This window comes from Cricetulus griseus, chromosome 4 (genome assembly GCF_003668045.3).
Source record: "Cricetulus griseus strain 17A/GY chromosome 4, alternate assembly CriGri-PICRH-1.0, whole genome shotgun sequence".
NCBI classification, from domain to species: domain Eukaryota; kingdom Metazoa; phylum Chordata; class Mammalia; order Rodentia; family Cricetidae; genus Cricetulus; species Cricetulus griseus.
Window position 1 is genome coordinate 46020519 of NC_048597.1, and position 18660 is coordinate 46039178.

General features: G+C 41.6%; 2 protein-coding genes across 6 annotated transcripts in view; both read right to left on the reverse strand.

Moving 5' to 3' along the window:
- The window catches only part of Cfap44 (cilia and flagella associated protein 44), a 78591-nt gene extending 75196 nt beyond the window's left edge, over positions 1 to 3395 (reverse strand). The window contains exons 1-2 of the mRNA XM_035444119.1: positions 3308 to 3395; positions 448 to 598 (exon numbers count right to left, since the gene is read on the reverse strand). Of these exons, the coding sequence (XP_035300010.1) occupies positions 448 to 598; positions 3308 to 3395 (239 nt within the window). The remainder of the gene's footprint in view (positions 1 to 447; positions 599 to 3307) is intronic.
- An 8104-nt stretch (positions 3396 to 11499) lies between these two features.
- Spice1 (spindle and centriole associated protein 1) overlaps positions 11500 to 18660 on the reverse strand; it is a 46876-nt gene continuing 39715 nt past the window's right edge. For all 5 annotated transcript variants that reach the window (XM_027412628.2, XM_027412629.2, XM_027412630.2 and 2 more), the window contains 4 exons: positions 17026 to 17209; positions 14638 to 14740; positions 13688 to 13775; positions 11500 to 12304 (listed from right to left, as the gene is read on the reverse strand). In XM_027412628.2, coding sequence (XP_027268429.1) covers positions 12251 to 12304; positions 13688 to 13775; positions 14638 to 14740; positions 17026 to 17209 — 429 coding nt within the window. In that variant the 3' untranslated portion in view covers positions 11500 to 12250. The remainder of the gene's footprint in view (positions 12305 to 13687; positions 13776 to 14637; positions 14741 to 17025; positions 17210 to 18660) is intronic.

Here is an 18660-nt window from a genome sequence, read left to right on the forward strand (position 1 = left end):
CAAAAAGCATCCTCAAAATATCCTTGCTCCCTATGGCCGGCATGAAACAAAAAGTTCAGTTTAAATTAAAATTCCCTGCTCTCCCACCCCACACCTACCACCCACCCACTCCACACCCCCATCCCCCCTTCCAACCTCCCTACCTCCCACCCTCCCACCACCACCCCTGCATTTTTTTTACAGTTTCCTAAGACAAAGGCTAATAAATTTTTTCTTTGTAAGGCCTTCTAGACCAAATGGTCTTGATCACAAGTACTTAAGCAGCCATAGACAGAGTGTAACTGAGTGTGTCTGTGCTGCAATAAAACTTTATTTACACAAACAGGCTGGAGGCCATATTTGCTCCAGAGGCCATCATTGCTAGATTGAAATGAAACCCTCCCAAATTATAAATGGCCATCATTGTTAGATTGAAATGAAACCCTCCCTCATTATAAATGTGGATACTCAAGGGTAAGAAAATCCAGTGGGATGTTTGCATCTTGAGACACATAGGGTTTGGCAACAAGCTCCTCGTAATTGTAGAAGAAGTTCTCCGATATCTTCTTTACAATCTCTTCTGGCTCTTCCACAATTTCAACAGGAGGTTCCTGGGTTACTAAAACATGAAGATACTTTAGCTAAGGAGAGTATGGATTGAACCTTAAAATTGTATTTCACAAAGTCAGGGGGACTGTGCTGGCTGTCCTAGAAATAAGAACAAGCCCTGTCCTGAAGAGTGCTTCACGCTGCCAAACTTAGGAGGAAGACGCAAAAGGCTGTGCACATCTAGAAGATGCTGAGCTCTTCCCATGCTTTCCACAGAGAGACTTGGGGAGCTCTTAAATAACCTGGGGCACAGCACTCTCTTGGTCACTTTATCCCCATCACAAGCACAAGGCTTGGTCCTCAGAAATAGAATGTAGCTAAATTACCCTACCATGGTTTGAGTATTTCTTTTCTTTCTGTTCATAACACATGTCCACATCCTGCATATTTTCTGTTTCGTAGATATATAAATAGCCGTTTAGTTTGTCCGAGCAACTTGCCTTTAAAACAGTGACAATTACTGAGAGAAAGCTAATCACACTTACAACTAGTTGTGTAAGGAAAGTCTGGAAATGAAGTTGAACTTGGTCCCAAGTCTCCAAAGTCCAAGTCATCATCTAAATACGATTCTTCTTCATCGGTAATCAGATCATCTGTGGTGTCTTCTGCGGCTTCTTTTGTAGATATTAAAGAAATTTGTTTTAGCAATTTCACACAATTTTAGTTAAACATTCTTATATCCAAAGGAACTAAAACCTCTTATTTATTGATGCCTTAAATGTAATGCAATTTTATATTCTAAATTTCCTAGAATTCCTTTATTTGATCAGTCTTAAACTTGTACAAAACTCAAAAGCCTTTTCTGTTAGTTCATCTCCATTTTCACTCCATTTCCAGTTGCTGTCTCTTCTGACACACTAACAAGAAAAGAGAAACATCAAGCCAGATGAATGTTGCTATCATAATTCCAACTAACTTCTGTCTGCTATGGTGGAGAGCCATAATGCTATTTAAGAGTAACCGCTAAGTATGATCATTTCTTTCTGAAGTCGCTACAATATTGGCTTCTGAATAAACTAATGAAGAAGGAGAATCAAGAACAGAAGTGACATTCAGTTCAAGTCCAAACACAGACATGCTTAAAATACACAGTGTCAATCACATGAAAGACTGGATTGGGGGACTTTCAGAAGAACAAGGAAGAAACAGCAAGTGTACCCCTAAATACCTAGTAGATCTGAGATGAAGCTGGATGATGGGGCACGTCCTTCTGTATATATGTTTGTTTTATTGGTTGATGAATAAAGCACTGTTGGCCAATAGGAAAGCAAGATAGGTGGGACTAGGGGTCGAGGAGAATTCTGGGAAATGTAGTAGAGGGAAAGTCGCCATGTGAGCCAGGGAAGACAGGACAATTGCCACCAGCATCCTCAATAAAATACGTTTATTAAATATATATATATATATTAATGATTATGGTTGATACTTAAGATAGAGATAGCAGATAGGAAATCCTAGTCATTGGCCAGCAGAATTGTACCTAATATAAGTTACTTGGGACCTTAACGGAACTCAGGCGGCTGGCAGCAAGATTTATCCTTACAAAATGGTGCCCACGTGGTTTTATGAACTTCCACATAAAATCTTCACAAAAGCTTAAAAAGGGATTTTAGAAGCAAAAGAACAGAGACAAGCATGACTTGAGACTAGAGACAAAGCTCAAAACTAATATAAACGAGAGCAAAAGTCTGGGCCAAATCAATTAGCTGGGCCACAAGGCAGAATCCATAGGATGCATGCATTGGGATGGAAAGAAGGTAGCTGACAGGTCAAAGACTCAGCTACACTCCTGGAGGCTCTGGAGAACTACTCCCTACAAACACCCGAGCTCACTTCCTCACATCTCCCATTTGCAGCCTATGAAATCCTCCATATCTCACCCAATTTAATTTCCAAATACCTCATTCAAATGGCTTAGAAGAAGCTGAAGAGATGGCTTGATAGTTGAGAACACTAGCTGCTCTTCTAGAGGACCAGGGTTTGATTCCCAGCACCCACACAGTGGCTAAAAATTGTAACTGCAACTACAGTTCCAAGGGATTCAATACCGTCTTCTGGCCTATACAGGCACAGTACATATGTGGTGCAGACATGCATGTAGGCAAAGAGCCACAGACATAAAATAAAAATAAATAAGTGGGCTAGACAGTGGAGGCTCTGAAAGGTGTAATTTTTTTTTTTCTCCAATGTCAAGCATCTCCAAGTGGTCGACTCAGGGCTTAAAACCAAACTCCCGTTCTCTTTCCACTATGCTGTACCCACAAGCCCACTAAAGACACAGATCTCATGGAGGAAATCTAGAGTGGATATTCAGGCAGATTGCTATTAACATAGACAGCTGCCATTTCTTTCCCTATTCTAAGACAGACTCTAAGGTAGCCCAGCGGGTCTCAAGGTGGCAGCTACTGAGGCTGAGAATGAGCCTGAAGTCCCGATCCTCTTGCTCCCACCTCTGGACTGGTTGGGATTACACTTCCATTTTAGGCAATGATAGGGAGTCAAACTCAAGGTCTCAGGTATGCTAGGCCAGCCCTCTATCCACTGAGCTAAATCCAGAGAGACAATCTAGGAGCTGGAGATAATTAATTAATTAATTAATTAAAGCATAGATGTTACTGCTAAGGAACAGGAGAGTTTGTAAGAAATTAAACAGGCAAACCATTTCTGTCTATACCTAAATTTAATAACAGAAAAAGAGTACATTAGCGTCCCTACGTACGTTTTGAATCGGATCTAGAAGACTGCCTGCCATCACTCCTTGACCCTGATCTTCCCTCGTCAGTGTCCTGGTCATCTGGCTCCTTCATGTCTTCTGTAGGTACAAAATCAGAGAGAAAGGCATCATGCCAGAACACAGAAATTAACAGATCGTTCCCAACAATGAATTCCCCAAGTACCAAAGCCCGTGTGTGCTGGCACTCCGGTGTCCATTGCATCCAAGATGACATAGAGTGGGAGTCTGTGACAGACATCAGATACCTTGATGCGAGTGGAGACTGCTCGCAGGTTTTCATTCTCCAGGCATACTTGGTGCCCTGGTTTTCCATGATGAAACACAATGCCCAAGCCTACCTTTCGTCCAAATGCACTCCCCCACAACCTCCACCCTCCCACCCCCACCTCTCCTCCCCATCCCCCAACCCCCATCCCCACATTAAAACTAACACTCTGCCACCACCCTTCTTTTGGCCCATTTTTTTGTCTCCTTTCCCCCTTCCTGTTATCTATCTCCCTCAGATTACTACTCAGTTGCATTTCAAATCGACTTTTTGAGCACACCTGCTATGTCTCAAGTCTTATACAAGGCACAAAATTACCAAGGTACAGGGGGGAAATATGAGTAGTCTTGGACTTCAGGAAGCTTACTGTTTAGAAACACAGGCATTAAGCAGCAGTGGAAATACAATGAGTGTTACCAGAAATGAAAATGAAAGATCAAGGTACTCTGGGAATGTGTAACAAGAAAGTTCAACTGTGTTTGAGGCTTAGGGAAGGGGCATTTGAGACAGAAATGATGTTGATGGCTTGGCACAGGCTGACAAAACAAAACAAAAACAAAGACAAAAACAAAAACAAAAACAAAAACATGTGAGGCAGAGAATACCTCTGAAGAACTGAAGCTAGCCCATTATTCAGAGCAGGAGCCATGTATTAGTTTACAAATTGCTGGGACAAAATACCTAACACAACCAACTTCAGGAATGATGGCTTGATTCTGGCTCACAGCTCAAGGGTACAGTCTATCATGGCAGCAAGTCACTGCGGCAGGAACTTGGAACAGCTGATCACATTGCAGCCATTGCCCAGAAGCAGAGGGCTTGAGTTCTTTTTGTTTAGTCTATGACCCCATTCCATGGAATGGTGCCATCCACACTGAGGGTGGGTCTTCCCACCTCAGCAAAGCTGATACAGAAAAATCCCTTGCAGTCATGTCCAAAAGTTTGTTTCCTGGAGACTCTAAAGGCTGTCAAGTTGACCATCAAAAATAACCATCGAAAGAGGGTGACGTATGTGAGGAGGAGGCAGATTGCTGAATCACATGGGCGTTTCATACTGTTCTCTGAGGATATCCATACTTTTCTCGACAGTGGCTGTAGGAATATAATTCCAATCACCTGCATAAAACAGTCCCCCTTCCTCTATACCCTTGCTAGCAGTTTTGTTTTGATTTTTTTTCTAACAGTCTTTCTAACTGGGGAAAGATGGTAATAAATAATTTCTTTGTAAAAAAAAAAAAATCAACATTCAAGGTGTTGGAAGGAAAGTCAACCTGTTCTCCAGGCTGTCATGATGCAGTGTCTAAGCTGGTGAAACAAGATAGTTTGCTTCCAAGGGCCATTTGCATTCCAGGGCACATGGCTTTCTGGGACTCCAGGAGTTGGGTGGTGTGTGTACCTCCCAGGGATTTGAAGCACAGCTTTCTTTTCTGCTCCCTGCTAACCGAAAGGTTCATGAGGTCACTTTTTACCTGCTGCCTTTCTTTTCCTACATATATTTTTAATATGCTGTAACTCAGTGGTTCTCAACCTTCCTAATGCTTCGATCCTTTAATACAGTTCCTTGTGTTGTGGTGACACCTCCGCCTCTAATTGTAAAATTATTTCGTTGCTACTTCATAACTGTAATTTTGTGACTGCTATGAATTCTAATGTAAATATTTATAGTTTTTTCTGATGGTCTCAGATGACCCCTGTGAAAGGGCTGTTCAACACAAAATGGGATTGAGACCCACAGGTTGAGAAACACTACTGTAATTGAATATAAACTAGATAATTCTTGAAAATAATAAACCATAGGCAGGATGTTGGTGGCACACGCTTTTAATCCCAGCACTCGGGAGGCCGAGGCAGGCAGATCTCTGTGAGTTTGAGGCCAGCCTGGGCTACAGAGCAAGTTCCAGGACAGCCTCCAAAGCAGTACAGAGAAACCCTGTCCCAGAAAAAAAAAAAAAAAAAAAAAAAAAAGGAAGGGAGGAAGGAAAGAAAAGAAAAGAATAGCCCATAGCCCTAGTGACTTTACTCATAATTATTAAGTTAAAAAACAAAACCAGTGATGGCAAGTGGGACACTGTAAACAAATTGAACCCACTATGAAAAAGGTAAACAGATACAAGGACAAAAGAGTAACACTGCTTTCTGTGCTGTCATGAATAATGTATTTCTCACATAGCCAATACTACCATGAAATAAAGATTAGCATCACAAATCCAGTCAATGTCAGGTTTTGTAGAGCATGAAAGAAAATTCTAGAACCCAAGGACTTCACCTGGTAATCTGAACTACCAAGAGTGGGGCAGGGGGGGGGAGGGGGGACCCAACCTAGGATCATTCTATCTTTCCTGGGTAACACAGGGTGATAGAGGATTTATAAGATGTATATTAACATTAGGAGGATTGCTGACAGGGAGCAAAGTGGTATTTAGGGTTTTTATTTGTTTTACTTTGCTTTTTTAGAACAAACTGATTGGGAAATTACATTTTTAACCTCATGAGGTTTTGAAGTCAAAGAGAACTGGGTTCACATTCCAGCTTGGGCAATAGGTAGGGCCCTGAATCTTTTTGTCCTTGATATGTACATGCAGATATATAATGTCTATAGTTACTATTTGTTGCTGTATATGTCTATGTATGTGGATGTATATGTTGTATAATGTCTATAGTCCAACTCTGACTGAACTTCATAAGTTACCTGGAAAAAACATAAAAATAACAGTCTCACTTCTGGCAAGATTTTGTGCAGGCAGGTAACTAAGGCTAACAGTGAGGGGTTTGTATGAAATGCATAGGTTTCTCACATGTGGTAGTTGGTTTCACTAGCTATACTACAGCTCTTCTTTAACACCAGTGAAACTCAGTAAGTATGATCAGAAGGTAGGCATGCTTCCATGCACCAGCCCCACCCCCTAGGCTGAGGGAGGAATATTTCCTGAGTCCCAAATTTCAACGCCAGCCTCTGCCACACAATGAGCGTCAACTCTAAACAATAGGATCAAAGGATAACTTATAATATAGACAGTTCTCACACCTACTGGGTTACAGGGATGGAGCCCAGGTCATCTGGCTTGCATTGTCCATCTGGTGGCAAGTGCTTTTACCTGCTGAGCCATCTCACTGGTCCAGAAGGAAGTTTTACCTAGTGTGGCATCCTATCCAGTAAAGGGAACACATTCACATCTGGTCCAGCAGTATTAGAAAAGTAGTCTAAGGTGTTGGCCGGGCTAGGAATATTGGCTTCTGATTCAGTCTAACTGGGTTTAAGTTGGGAAATGTAAAGTATTTAATATCTCTGTACTCCATGTTCCCATCTGGGAAATGTGGTCCCTACATCGTAGACAGGAATCAGTACAATACATCTAGTGAGACAAGCAGCAAAGCTTTGAGGACAGTATGTGGCTCCAGCAGAAGGCCACACATCTGAGAGTATGTGAACAGCATCGATTGGACTCAGGGGGTTTGAAAGTAAAATAAGAAGACAACAAAGAGATGGGTGAATAGGGAGATAGAGATGGACCTGGGAAGAGTTGGGCAGGGGGAAGATGATCAAAATATGTTCTCACGCAATCCATTTCCAAGACCTGTTACCAGATGTGCAGCTATGACGACTTTTGACTTTGCCCTCCCCTAGCCCCATTGCTGCTGTAGCTGCCTCGCCGCTCCATTACCACGGACAGCCTCATACAGCTTCTTTATTTTCTATTCCATTTTATCTGTAACTTTTTCTCGTGGGGGTTGGAGAGGAGAGATGGCCCAGCAGTTAAAAGAGCCCTGACTGTTACTCCAAAGTACCAGGGTTCAATTCCCAGCACCCACGTGGCTGCTCACAACCATCTGTACGCCAGCCCCAGGAATCCAATGCCTTCTTATGCCTTCCATGAGCACTGTGTACACGTGGTACACACACATTCAGACAAAGACTCATACAAATAAAATAGATAAAACTTTAAAATTTAACCTTTTGTTACATTTGTATTTTATTTGTGCGTGGGTGGGTGTATTGTGGAGGTCACAAGACAACTTTGTGGAAGTTGGTTCTCTCCTTCAAGGGCACAAGGGACTCAGGTCAGGCTTGGTGGCAAGTGCCTTAACCCACTGAGCCATGTTGCCAGCCTTCTAATCCCTTCTATCCCTGAAAGAGCTCTCAGTGTGCCGCCACTCTGGTTTAAAGCATTGAGTGATTCTGTTGCCATCACAGGAGAATGCAAGAAGTCTGAGTTCTTGTACAAACACTCAGCATGACATAAAGGCCCTTCGCTGTGGGGTTCTAGATCATTGCATCACCTCCTACCCCACTCTGTTCCTACTCCCTCTTTACCCCCTTTTCTCGAGTATCTTACTACGTAGGCAAGTAAGACAACTCATGGCTAAGCTAACAGAGCACACTCGCTTCCTACCGCCTTTGTCTATTACCAGCATTTAGCTGCACTCCCTAGAGACTGATCACTTGGCCTGCATTGGCCTCTAGTCCTAACAAGAACTCCAGGAGGTAAACACGGCTATTTTTTTTTCTTTTCTTTTCTTTCTTTATCTTTTTCTTTCTTTCTTTCTTTCTTTTTTTTTTTTTTTCAGAAATAAGGAAACTAGTGCACCCTTAACAAGATCACAGGTAAGGGTGGGTAGGGGTGGCTTTCTTGACCCCAGGCACATTCCAGCAGGCTCCCCCGCTGTGGTGATCTAACCTCTCCGCTGCCTGGCTGCCTCTGGCCCCGCATTGCCAGTCCCTTGCAGGCAGGAGCTGTGCACTTGTCTAACCTGCACTGGTTGCTTCAAAGGTTTGCGTTGAACTGCCATAGGAGGACCAGGAAAGTGCTCCAGGGAAACTGGAGCACACTAGTTCCACCCAAGAGAAGTTCAGGAAGGGCTCACTGCTCTCTGGGACGCTACCAGATTTAAGGGGGCCTCGCGGGGACAGCCCAGCTGCTGGAGCCCACTTACCAGAGGTGCTCACCACACGCAGCTGGTTTCTAGTCACACCTGCCCAAGGACTCCGTTTACTGCGGTTGCCACAGCAACGTCACTCAACCAGACTGGTGCTGTGGGGGGAGGGGACCAACAGGCTATTAAGCGCATGCGCGACATGCCCCGGGCTTTTCCTAAACAGGGGTGTTGCTCGCAGAGTCCTGTTTAGCCTGGGGAGGCTACTGCAGCCCACTTCTCTAGGAAACAGAAGCCCAGCATTCTAATAGTTTGTGACCCAAATGACTGAACACTTTCAAAGGTACCTGGCCAACTTTCCAAACTGACCACAGGGTCCTGAGCCAACTACTTGCCATTTAAAAATAAAACTTTTTTTTGTTTGTTTGTTTGTTTTTCGAGACAGGGTTTCTCTGTGTAGCTTTGGAGCCAATCCTGGGATTCGCTCTGTAGACCAGGCTAGCCTCGAACTCACAGAGATCCACCTGCCTCTGCCTCCCGAGTTCTGGGATTAAAGGCGTGCACCACCAATGCCTGGCAAAAATAAAACTTAAGTGCGGGTGGTTTAAATGAGGGAAGGCAGCTTGCCAGCTGCATAGATGTCGAAGCCAGATAAACCAGGGGGCGAGGAGCATTTTCTAAAGCTACACAGCTGTCGGCTTTCAAAGAGTAAATAAGGTTTTATGCTGTAAGGTTCAACCCTCAGGGTTTGTTTGTTTTTTAAAATCTGCATTGCATATATCCGACAAAGAAGTTATATACAAAATATATAAAGAGCTCCTGCCTTTAATAAAAAGGTAAATAATCTAACAAAAATGTAATAAAAACTTTTGAAGTCTCTATGAAAGGATGCATACAAATACCAATGAATAGACCCCAGGAAATGACGCATCACCATCATGGGTGAAAACACAAATTAAGATATCATAACTCAGCCACAGAAAAAGTAAAAGGGATGATTGGATATTGGGTAAGATTATGAGTAACAAGAGAATGTGCATGTTGCTAGTGAGAGTGTAAAATGGAATGTCAGAAAATCACAACAATTTCTTAGAATTCAAACACATTATCGTGTAAAGAAACAATTTCATTCCTAGTATTTGTATCCAAGAAAAATAAAATAGCTGCTCCTCCTTCATGGTTGGCTTCTCTGTAACAGCTTAAAGCTGGAAACAAAAGCAGGCATTTGGTGTCTGGACACCAAGTGCAGAAACTATGACACAGTCATACAATCAAATACTAATAAGCAATAAAAGGGTTAGCTATTGACACACATAGCATGGATCAAACTCAAAATCATGCTGAATGTGAGAAGCCAAATAAAGGTATGTTCTGAATGACTCCATTTAATGAAATTCTAAAATAACCTTTGGTGATAGGAGCCAAGCCTGTAGTGTTTTCTGTTGGCGTACAGGGGGACGACTAACAGAGATGGATACAAAGGTCAGCTGGATACAAAGGATTGGTACAACTTCCTGTGCCTTCATACACATCCTAAGATTGATTAACGTCTACCTATTCTGCTGTACATAAGCAGTATGTTAATTACAGCATTTAAAGGGAAAAAGTAACCCATGTAATTTTAAAATCCAGACACAGTTTTCAAATAGATAATGCTAATTTTAACATTAAGATTGAAGAGGAGCCATTAACTCACAAGAAAAAAGCACCAGGATTCTAACAGGGCAATATTTTAATTTACATTCTAACATATACTCTTTTGACATCTTTTGATAAAATATTAATTGCTTGACCTCTACTTAAGAGCAAATATTATTCTCTATTATCTTCCCCTTTGGTGCGGAGACAATGCTCTGGGCTCAGACATATCTCCCCTGTCCTTACTCAGTGACGATTGCCCCCAATGACCCAGAAGAGTCTCCAATTTATGTCCCAAGTTCACAGAACATGGAGCTGGCTGCAATCCTACATGACACCATTCACAAGCTCTGACCTTGGAGGATGAATATCCCTCAGCAGCATGCCTTCAAGTTCGTATCCCACCAAGCGTGGCTGTGCAGGAACCCTCACTTGCCTCCATGCAGGAACATGCTTCCTACCCGTGATTCATTGTCGTTGCCAGTCATCTAGCTAAATGAGGCATCAATCCATTCTCTCTTTTGTCTCTAGGATTCTAGATTTACTTACCACCCACACCCCATCCCCGACTTCCTTACAGTTTAGAGACTTCTTAGGGAAGGTTTTTCTTCACTAATGAAAAGGAAATAGACACTGGCCACACTACTATTTCCAATGTGGATGAGACCTTTGGGGCTATATGAGCGGGACTACAGCTGGGAGACAATGAGCCAAGCAAGCTAAAACTGTGGAGGGCCTAGAAGGCAGAGTTGTTTGCTTTCTGTACTTGCCTATATGCTTTGAGGACAGCCTTTTCTATGTATCTAGGTCCTCCCTGGAAATGTGCCTAACTAGCACCCCTATTTGTTAGGACAAAGATTTTGGAAATAAACTGTCCAAAGATCAACTCTGTTCTAAGGAGGGTCCTATGTATAATTCCAACTCAAAGGATTAGATGAAAACAAAAAGGACTAAACTAGTGACAGAATTATTTTTTTCATGATTTAACTTGTTAAATAACTTTCTTCCACTCATGCATGGGTGTACACATGTGTGTATGAGCACGCAACATTAAGAGGAATAAAAATCTGAAGTATTCAAATTGAGAATAATGGCTTTTAAGGTTTAAATGTATGTGCATATGGGGGGATTAAAACTAGAAAACATAAAGGGAAATATGTAACAAAGAATGTACTCATGGGTGAACTCTCCCCCAACTCCAACTCACTGAAGTTAGAAATTCCCATCACAGCATGGCAGACATCACTGCCCGAAATATGCTGGAAACAGAAGCCAACACTGAAAACCAGTCAGTTCATGAAAGAAAATCCATTTGGGGTGATTTAGGGCAGGGGAAATTGTGAACAACTTTTATGTTTCTTTTTCTAACATTATCATTAAATCAACATACTGCATTTAGACATTTGAACATTGTGGTTGATATTATTTATTAGATGTACATGATCATTTTGATATTTTCACACTTAGAAACTACATTAAAATTTTTATTAAACATATAGCCACTTTTACTTGCTTAAGAAAAATAAGAAACATTCTTATGCCCATCTCCTGTTCTTTTGTTGAGACAGGGTTCTCTACACAGCTCAGCCTGGTGTGGAACTCATTATTTACTAAAGAGCCTCTTGTCTCAAGTTTCTGAGTATTGGGATTATAGGTAGACACACCATAGCCTCAGCCTTTGTTTTTCAATACATTCAATTTGGAGTGATGAATAGCAGAAAATGAAGCACCACATGTTTCTAAAAGCCAGAAAAATTTTATTCTAAGTCATACATAAAGCAATTTAGTTCTTCTGCGAAGTCGATCCACATTTAAGATGCAGTAGACAATAACAAAAATAAAACCCTCAACAGCAATGACAAGGGTAACAATGTATTACTAAAAAGTTTAACAAGGTTAATCAAATATAAAACTTAAATTTTCCTACAGTCAAAGTTTTATTCACAGGGAATTCATATGTTAGGTGCTTTGCTGAAAAACGTATTTGAAAAGGTAAAATATTAAAATAATTGTTCTTTTCCTTGTTTCCATTAATACAGGATACCTTTGTAGGTTTTATCAGAAGAAAAATGTCACAATTTGAAAAGAGGATCCACAAAGAGGGAAGGAATGTGGGAATAAGTCACCGAGGACACACTCCGATTTAACTTCTCCTATGACATGTGGGTAGAAAGCGCAAACCAGCCTTCTTCATTTTGCTTTTCAGTCTGTCGAGCAGAGACACAGACAGGAGTGAGACATGAGCCACTAGAGAGAGATTCTCAGACATTCAGACCAAGTACATTAACAAATTCACCATGTGTGTTAAGTGGCACTGGAGTGTCACCTCTCCTGGCAGGACCCCACGGAGATACTCAGCAGGCATTCTAGAAAGAGCCCTACCCTTCAAAGGGAGAAATCCAACATCATGCAAGCCGTAGGTATGGTTTTAAACATGATGAAGGGAAGGTTACTGGAGCTGTAACTATATCAAAAGATAACTTTAAGCTTTTCAGAATTTAAGAATCAGAAAAGACAAACTTTTAATTCTAGGCAACTGGGGTAGCTAACTAAGGCAGTTAGTTTCATTTGGGCTGTGTGTCTCCACTCCATGATCTGATGATTTCCCCATCTCTGTTACTGGCTTACCTCTGGCAAACAACTTTTATAATTCTAAAGATATTCCTACAATTTTCTATGATAAACATAGAGAGAAACTATTTTTCTGTAATATCAACACACATAAAAATGCTTTCTGTGAAAAATCTGAACAAATTGTGAATATGTTTAACTTCCAGACAGTTCTGGAGCAAACCAGAATATATGAAAATGTACAAGGCATTCATTTACCCTCTGTGTTATCACCTATTTAACAGAGGCACCCTCAGACATGGCACACTGGGATAAAAGTACCAGACCAGGTCTCTGGCAATCCCATACTCTGCCCAGTCACACCACCACCAGCAGGACCAACAACTCATATCTATAAGCCACTCAAGACCATGGCAAGCCTGAAACTGTATTTCCTAGTCTCAAAAGACACTTGGGATCCTATCAAATTTTAACTTATTACTTAGTTACCCTAGAAGACAAAATAAATGTATTGCTTTTCAAATTGAGATAAATTATAGTATTTCTTTTCTTTGTGGAATTTTATGTCATGTTAAAGACAACAAGAATAGTAACTAAGAATGGAAGTTAGTCACCCTCTACCCTAACACTCTTGACCCTACATAGTGACTATATATTTTTTCCATTTTTATATATTTAAATTAGTAACAAGCTTGCTTCACATGTCAATCCCGCCCCCCAACCCCTACCCCATTTCCCCTCCACGCCCCAGAGACACTGAAGCCCTCCATAGGGGATCTCCAAAGTCTGTCATATCATCCCAAGCAGGGCCTAGACCTTCCCCCATGTGTCCAGGCTGAGAGTGCATCCCTCCATGTGGAATGGGCTCCCAAAGTCCATTCATGCACCAGGTAGTAGATAAATACTGATCTACTACCCAAGGCCCCATAGATTGCTGAGGCCTCCTCACTGACACCCATGTTCAGGGGGTCTGGATCAGTCCCATGCTGGCCTCTCAGCAACTATATTTTATAACGTACCTTTGTTCTTGGATTAACAGGCGTGAATCGTCCACTTCCCGAGGTGGCATTTAGTGGAGAACAAGAATTGCTAGTAGCCCCTGAAGACCTATCCATGAGAAATGAACAGTCAGAGAGTGAGGTTATTACCAGTAGCCATCAACAACTATGGGAACAGCTCTCAATACTGGCAAGAGCTTCAAAAGGTTTGGTGAGAGGTCCAAATGAGGTAAATCACTCATAACACTTCACCAACATAAAACTTAAAACTAGTAGTTTTCTAATTAGAGTAGTTTAGCTTTAAACTACTGTACACAGTGGACAGTACAGTGTTCTTGGGTACCCTCATCTCCATCTCTAACACAGTTTCTCCTATTACTAACATCTTGATGGGACACATTACAATTGACCACACAATGCTGACTTGCTATTGACAGAAGTCCAATTTCCTTCAGGGTTCTCTTTGTGTGACAGACACATTCTATGGATTTTGACAGATAACTGCACATGACTTCCATATAATATCATTCGGGTAAGATTTAAAGGCTGGGCAATAGTGGGGAAGGTGGTCAGGGTAGCCTTGGTACAATGAGAACTGGAACAATGTGGTATAATACAAGGATGCTGGGTGAGACAGAAAAGCTGGGGTACGAACCCCTTCCTGACCCACTCACCACTCAGGTGGCTCATCTAGGCCAATCAGCTGTGTTCACTTATTGCCATGGGTGAAATGCTACTAGTCAGTCAATGTACCTACCCTAGGATACAGCATCTCCTAATTTTGTAGCCATAAATACATAAAGATTAGCTCACTTTTGTTTTAAGCAGGCAACCTTACTTGGCTAAGCTTATTCACATTATTCTCCCCCAGTTACTTTCTTCGTGAGTGAATCTGTCTGAACTTAACAGATGCTGGATACAGAGAGAACAGCACACAGACACTCTTGATGCTTTAATAACAGTTGCCCTACCTTCTTGAACTGATCCCGCTGACAGGAGAGATGGTATTGCATTTCGAATTCTCTGAAGCCTCCATTGCTGGAACAGATACCTCGATGGTTCGCTTTCCTTCTTCTAAAATATAAAAATGTTAGTTTTATTACTTTTCACCAATAAAAGTAACAATTTTGCTCAATTTCAATATCATTGGAAATTATACACTACAAATTTAGGTGTTTTATATTTTTACCACGATGGTTCATAGAAACACTTGAGAGATGATTATTAAAAATAAACTATTAGGACAAGAAACTTCAGCTATTTCTGTCAACTTGGCAGCATGTCAGAATCTTCTGACAAGTACTGTCACACAGAGCAAGAAGTGAGAAACAGTGAGCCCTAAGATATATCGGGGAGCAGGAAGGTGGGTGGAGGGAAGGAATGAGTGGGGGTAAACATGATTAAGATACATGTTTTTGTGAATTGTCAAAGAATAAAAGAAATTAAAAAACTAAAAAGAGCTAGCCCAAAAGTTTGATTTTTCAATTTGATTAACTAGGATTTCATTTCCCCTGATAGCCATGAAATCTCTACATTTTAAGAAGGATTTACAGGATCCTCTATGAATAAGATGGATATAAAGTAGTAAATGTTTGCCTACTTATGAAACCCTGAGATTTCACTGAGATTAGACTTTGCTTCGGCCATATGAGAATCCATGCCTGGTACTATACCTCTGATCAAAGCATCATGGCTGGGAAGGTCACAGGCAATCGGCAGAAAGGCCTACTACTGTTGTCTGGCTGAACTGTTATGTCAAGCTGCCTTCTAAATATCTCTATTTACAGCCTCAGAGTGATGCCACTCTCGCCTTATTCAAAACAGCTTGGCTCCGCAGTGGGCGGTGGTGAACGCAGACTCTTGGCTGGTCACAGTGCTGAGAATAAGAGATGGAAGAGCACTCAACTCTCAACAGGACAGTTACACCCTCCTCAAAGGCTGGGGAACATCATGGAAAAGAGGCAGAATGAATGTATAGCAGGAAGATGGGAAGCAGGGCTATCTTCTGGGCGTGACCCAGTCACTGACATCATGAACTCACAGCAGCTGTGGTTGCCTATCCTGGGCCTGCACAAAGGTGGGCTTGTCAACAGTCTGACATGGAGTGGGAAGGGACTTGTGGAGCCGTACTCCTGTCTGTTGAACTACTGACTAATGCTGGACTGGGGGGCGGGAGGGGGAGGAGGGAGGCGCTAGGAGGGAGTGTCACTATCTTTAGTTATGAACACTATCTCAGGCCCTGTGGGACAGTGTCATATCCATGGCTATTCAGACCACCCTTAAAATTGGTGGGTCACATAACAAAAGTTATGCGTATGGGAAAGGGACCGGTAGGCAGCAGGCTTATAGGTGTGACAGAGAAAAGCGGAGAGTGAGATGAACCCCCACTATTATATATATCTATGAAATTGTAAAAGAACAAAGGCAATTGATTTTTTAAATTGCTCAGTTATCCTTTAAGACAAAAGGTTTGTTTTCATGACATATTGTTTATTCTTATTTTTACTATACCCCACAGAGGTTCCTATAAAACCAAGAGTTCTATTTTGGGTATGTTGATTATTAGATGGGATAACAGAAATAAAGGTAATTTCCAAGCATCTGCTTTCTTGTTTGCAATTTCAAAAACTAAGTAATTCCCAACAGTGATGAAAACTCTTCCTGGTGTACCCAACTTCACCTAACCACACAGGACACATGAATCCCTGTAAGCAACAAGGCTTGAACATCTCAGGGACATCACTAATAGAGCCTTTCAGTTCCTCACAATCCAGGCCTCAGATGGGGCTCCAATCAATACCCTCACAGTAGCGCCATCATTGTAGGCATAAGTTCATTTCTGAACAGCTGACCTGAGCTACTTCATTTAATCAGCACCCCTTGAATGGGACTACTATAAAACAAATTCTTCAGACACAATTCAATTATTTACAAGGTCCCTCTAGTTTTTTATACTCCTAAACGTAACAAAATAACCGGAAAAAAAATTGAGAAGAAATGTTTTCCTGGTTTTAAGAGAACAATAATTTGTAATCTGATGGAGATAAAATGTATAGTCTAATTTTGCCCCTTATACTTTTGGCAGCACATATCCCAAGTGAGACATATACTGTAATAATATTTCGCTTGGATGGTATCACCCTGGATGCCAAAGACTGGCTATAGAACAAGAGACAGCTTTCCACCACTATTCCCACACTTATTCTCTGACCCACGCCAGTTTCCTCTGGTCCACAACTGGGAGTACTGGAACACAGTGTGCACTGAGGTTCTTTTTACTCATACTTTGAAAGTATGAACTTTCAAAGCTGAGGGAGTGAAAAGTATTTCTATTTGTAAGTTGTGAATCTGTGACCCACCGGCCCATGCTCTGAGAGGGGACTGAACAGGTGACACTGGTGAAGAGGAAAGGTTCAAACCAACAAGTTTCTGCTGCTCTATCAGCTGGAGCAGTTTGCTGCGAGCCTCCATGCTCTGTCGGTTCAACTCTGCAATCCGTTCCTCCATGCTACTTGGTGCTGGAGATTGAACTACTGGAAAAGCCTTCAGGGGGAAAAAGGCATAAATTCATTATTTTAAAAAACACCCAATCCTGAGTTTGATTCTAAGTACAGAAATTTGGTATTTACAAGCCTTGCTATATCCGCATATGAATGATGGGGTAAAACAGCTTATAAATCATTTAATTGAAGAATTAGGACTAAAATAAAGGCATACACAAATTCTTCTGTTGCTACTGCCACATGCACACAGTCTAATGGGACAGTGTCTGCTGCATCTTACTACCTGCCTCACGTGAGGAAAGACGCCCACCCGTGAGCCTAATGCCAAACCCCTACTGAATCTGAAAAGGATGTTTCATAAGTTCAGTCTTCAAACAAACTTCATGAATTATCTGGCAGAGACTATAAAAATCCTACCAGTACTCTGCCCATGTGTCAGCCCCTCCAGGCCACTTCAGAGATCTGATTTAAGAATATCCATGATTAGAAAGGAGCTAAGATACAGAGAGTAAAGGTCAAACAATACAAAACAAAAAGCTACTCCAGGGATATAAAGTTTAGTGTGAAAGCCTCCAAGAGAAATGTACTTTCATCATTCATAAGAATTTCATTTAGCTAAATATATTCATTTGTGGGAGAAAACCAACCCCTGAGAGAAATGACTAATTTGAAACTAATACCTATTAGTCCTGCGGGCTTTTTGTTTGTTTGTTTTCTAGAAAAAGGTAAGTAAACCAGTAAAGATCACAGTATATTTTTTATTTCCAATTAAAAGGAAGGGGGCTAGTAAGGGCAGCAGTATTAGACTTCCTTTTCCAGGCTGGCACGTGTACTATTTAGAAAGGACATAGGCTCAGCATTTAACCATTACCTTTTTAAAAGCAACAGTGATCTGTTTCAAATGATCTTCAAAACTCTGCAAACACACAACATAATGTGCAAACACACATAGACCTGCACTGATGCTGCTGCCCAATGGCCACGCCCCTTCCTGGCTTGCCCTCTTGAATGAATAGTAACAGAGGCCGCTCCAACTCCCACCTCCCACTTCCTCACTGAAGCCTTCAATCAGAATTTCAAAGCTCTTAGGAGCTCAGAAACCCCCTAGTTCCTGAGGCTGCTCACTCCTACCCACTGTCAGAGCCCACAGGAGTCACCTTTGCTCAAATGGGGTCAAATAAAATATCCCCCATGACCAGAATGTGCCATGGACACTCCTATCTGGGAGTTGGATTCACTTTTTTCTCCACAACACTGAAATAAAGGTTTAAGTTACCAGATTAGTCCATAGAGTTTATTATGCTTATAAAATTTCTTTGTTGACAAGAAGACAAATCCACATGATATTACTCATGTAGAAAATTTGCAAAAGCTGAGCTCACAGAAGCTGAGATTGGATTAGTAGTTACCAGAGCTGGAGGAAGACAGTAAGTTAGGGCAGGGAAGCTTGCTAGTGGGGACTAAGAACAGTTAGATGGCGTTGGCTGGGAT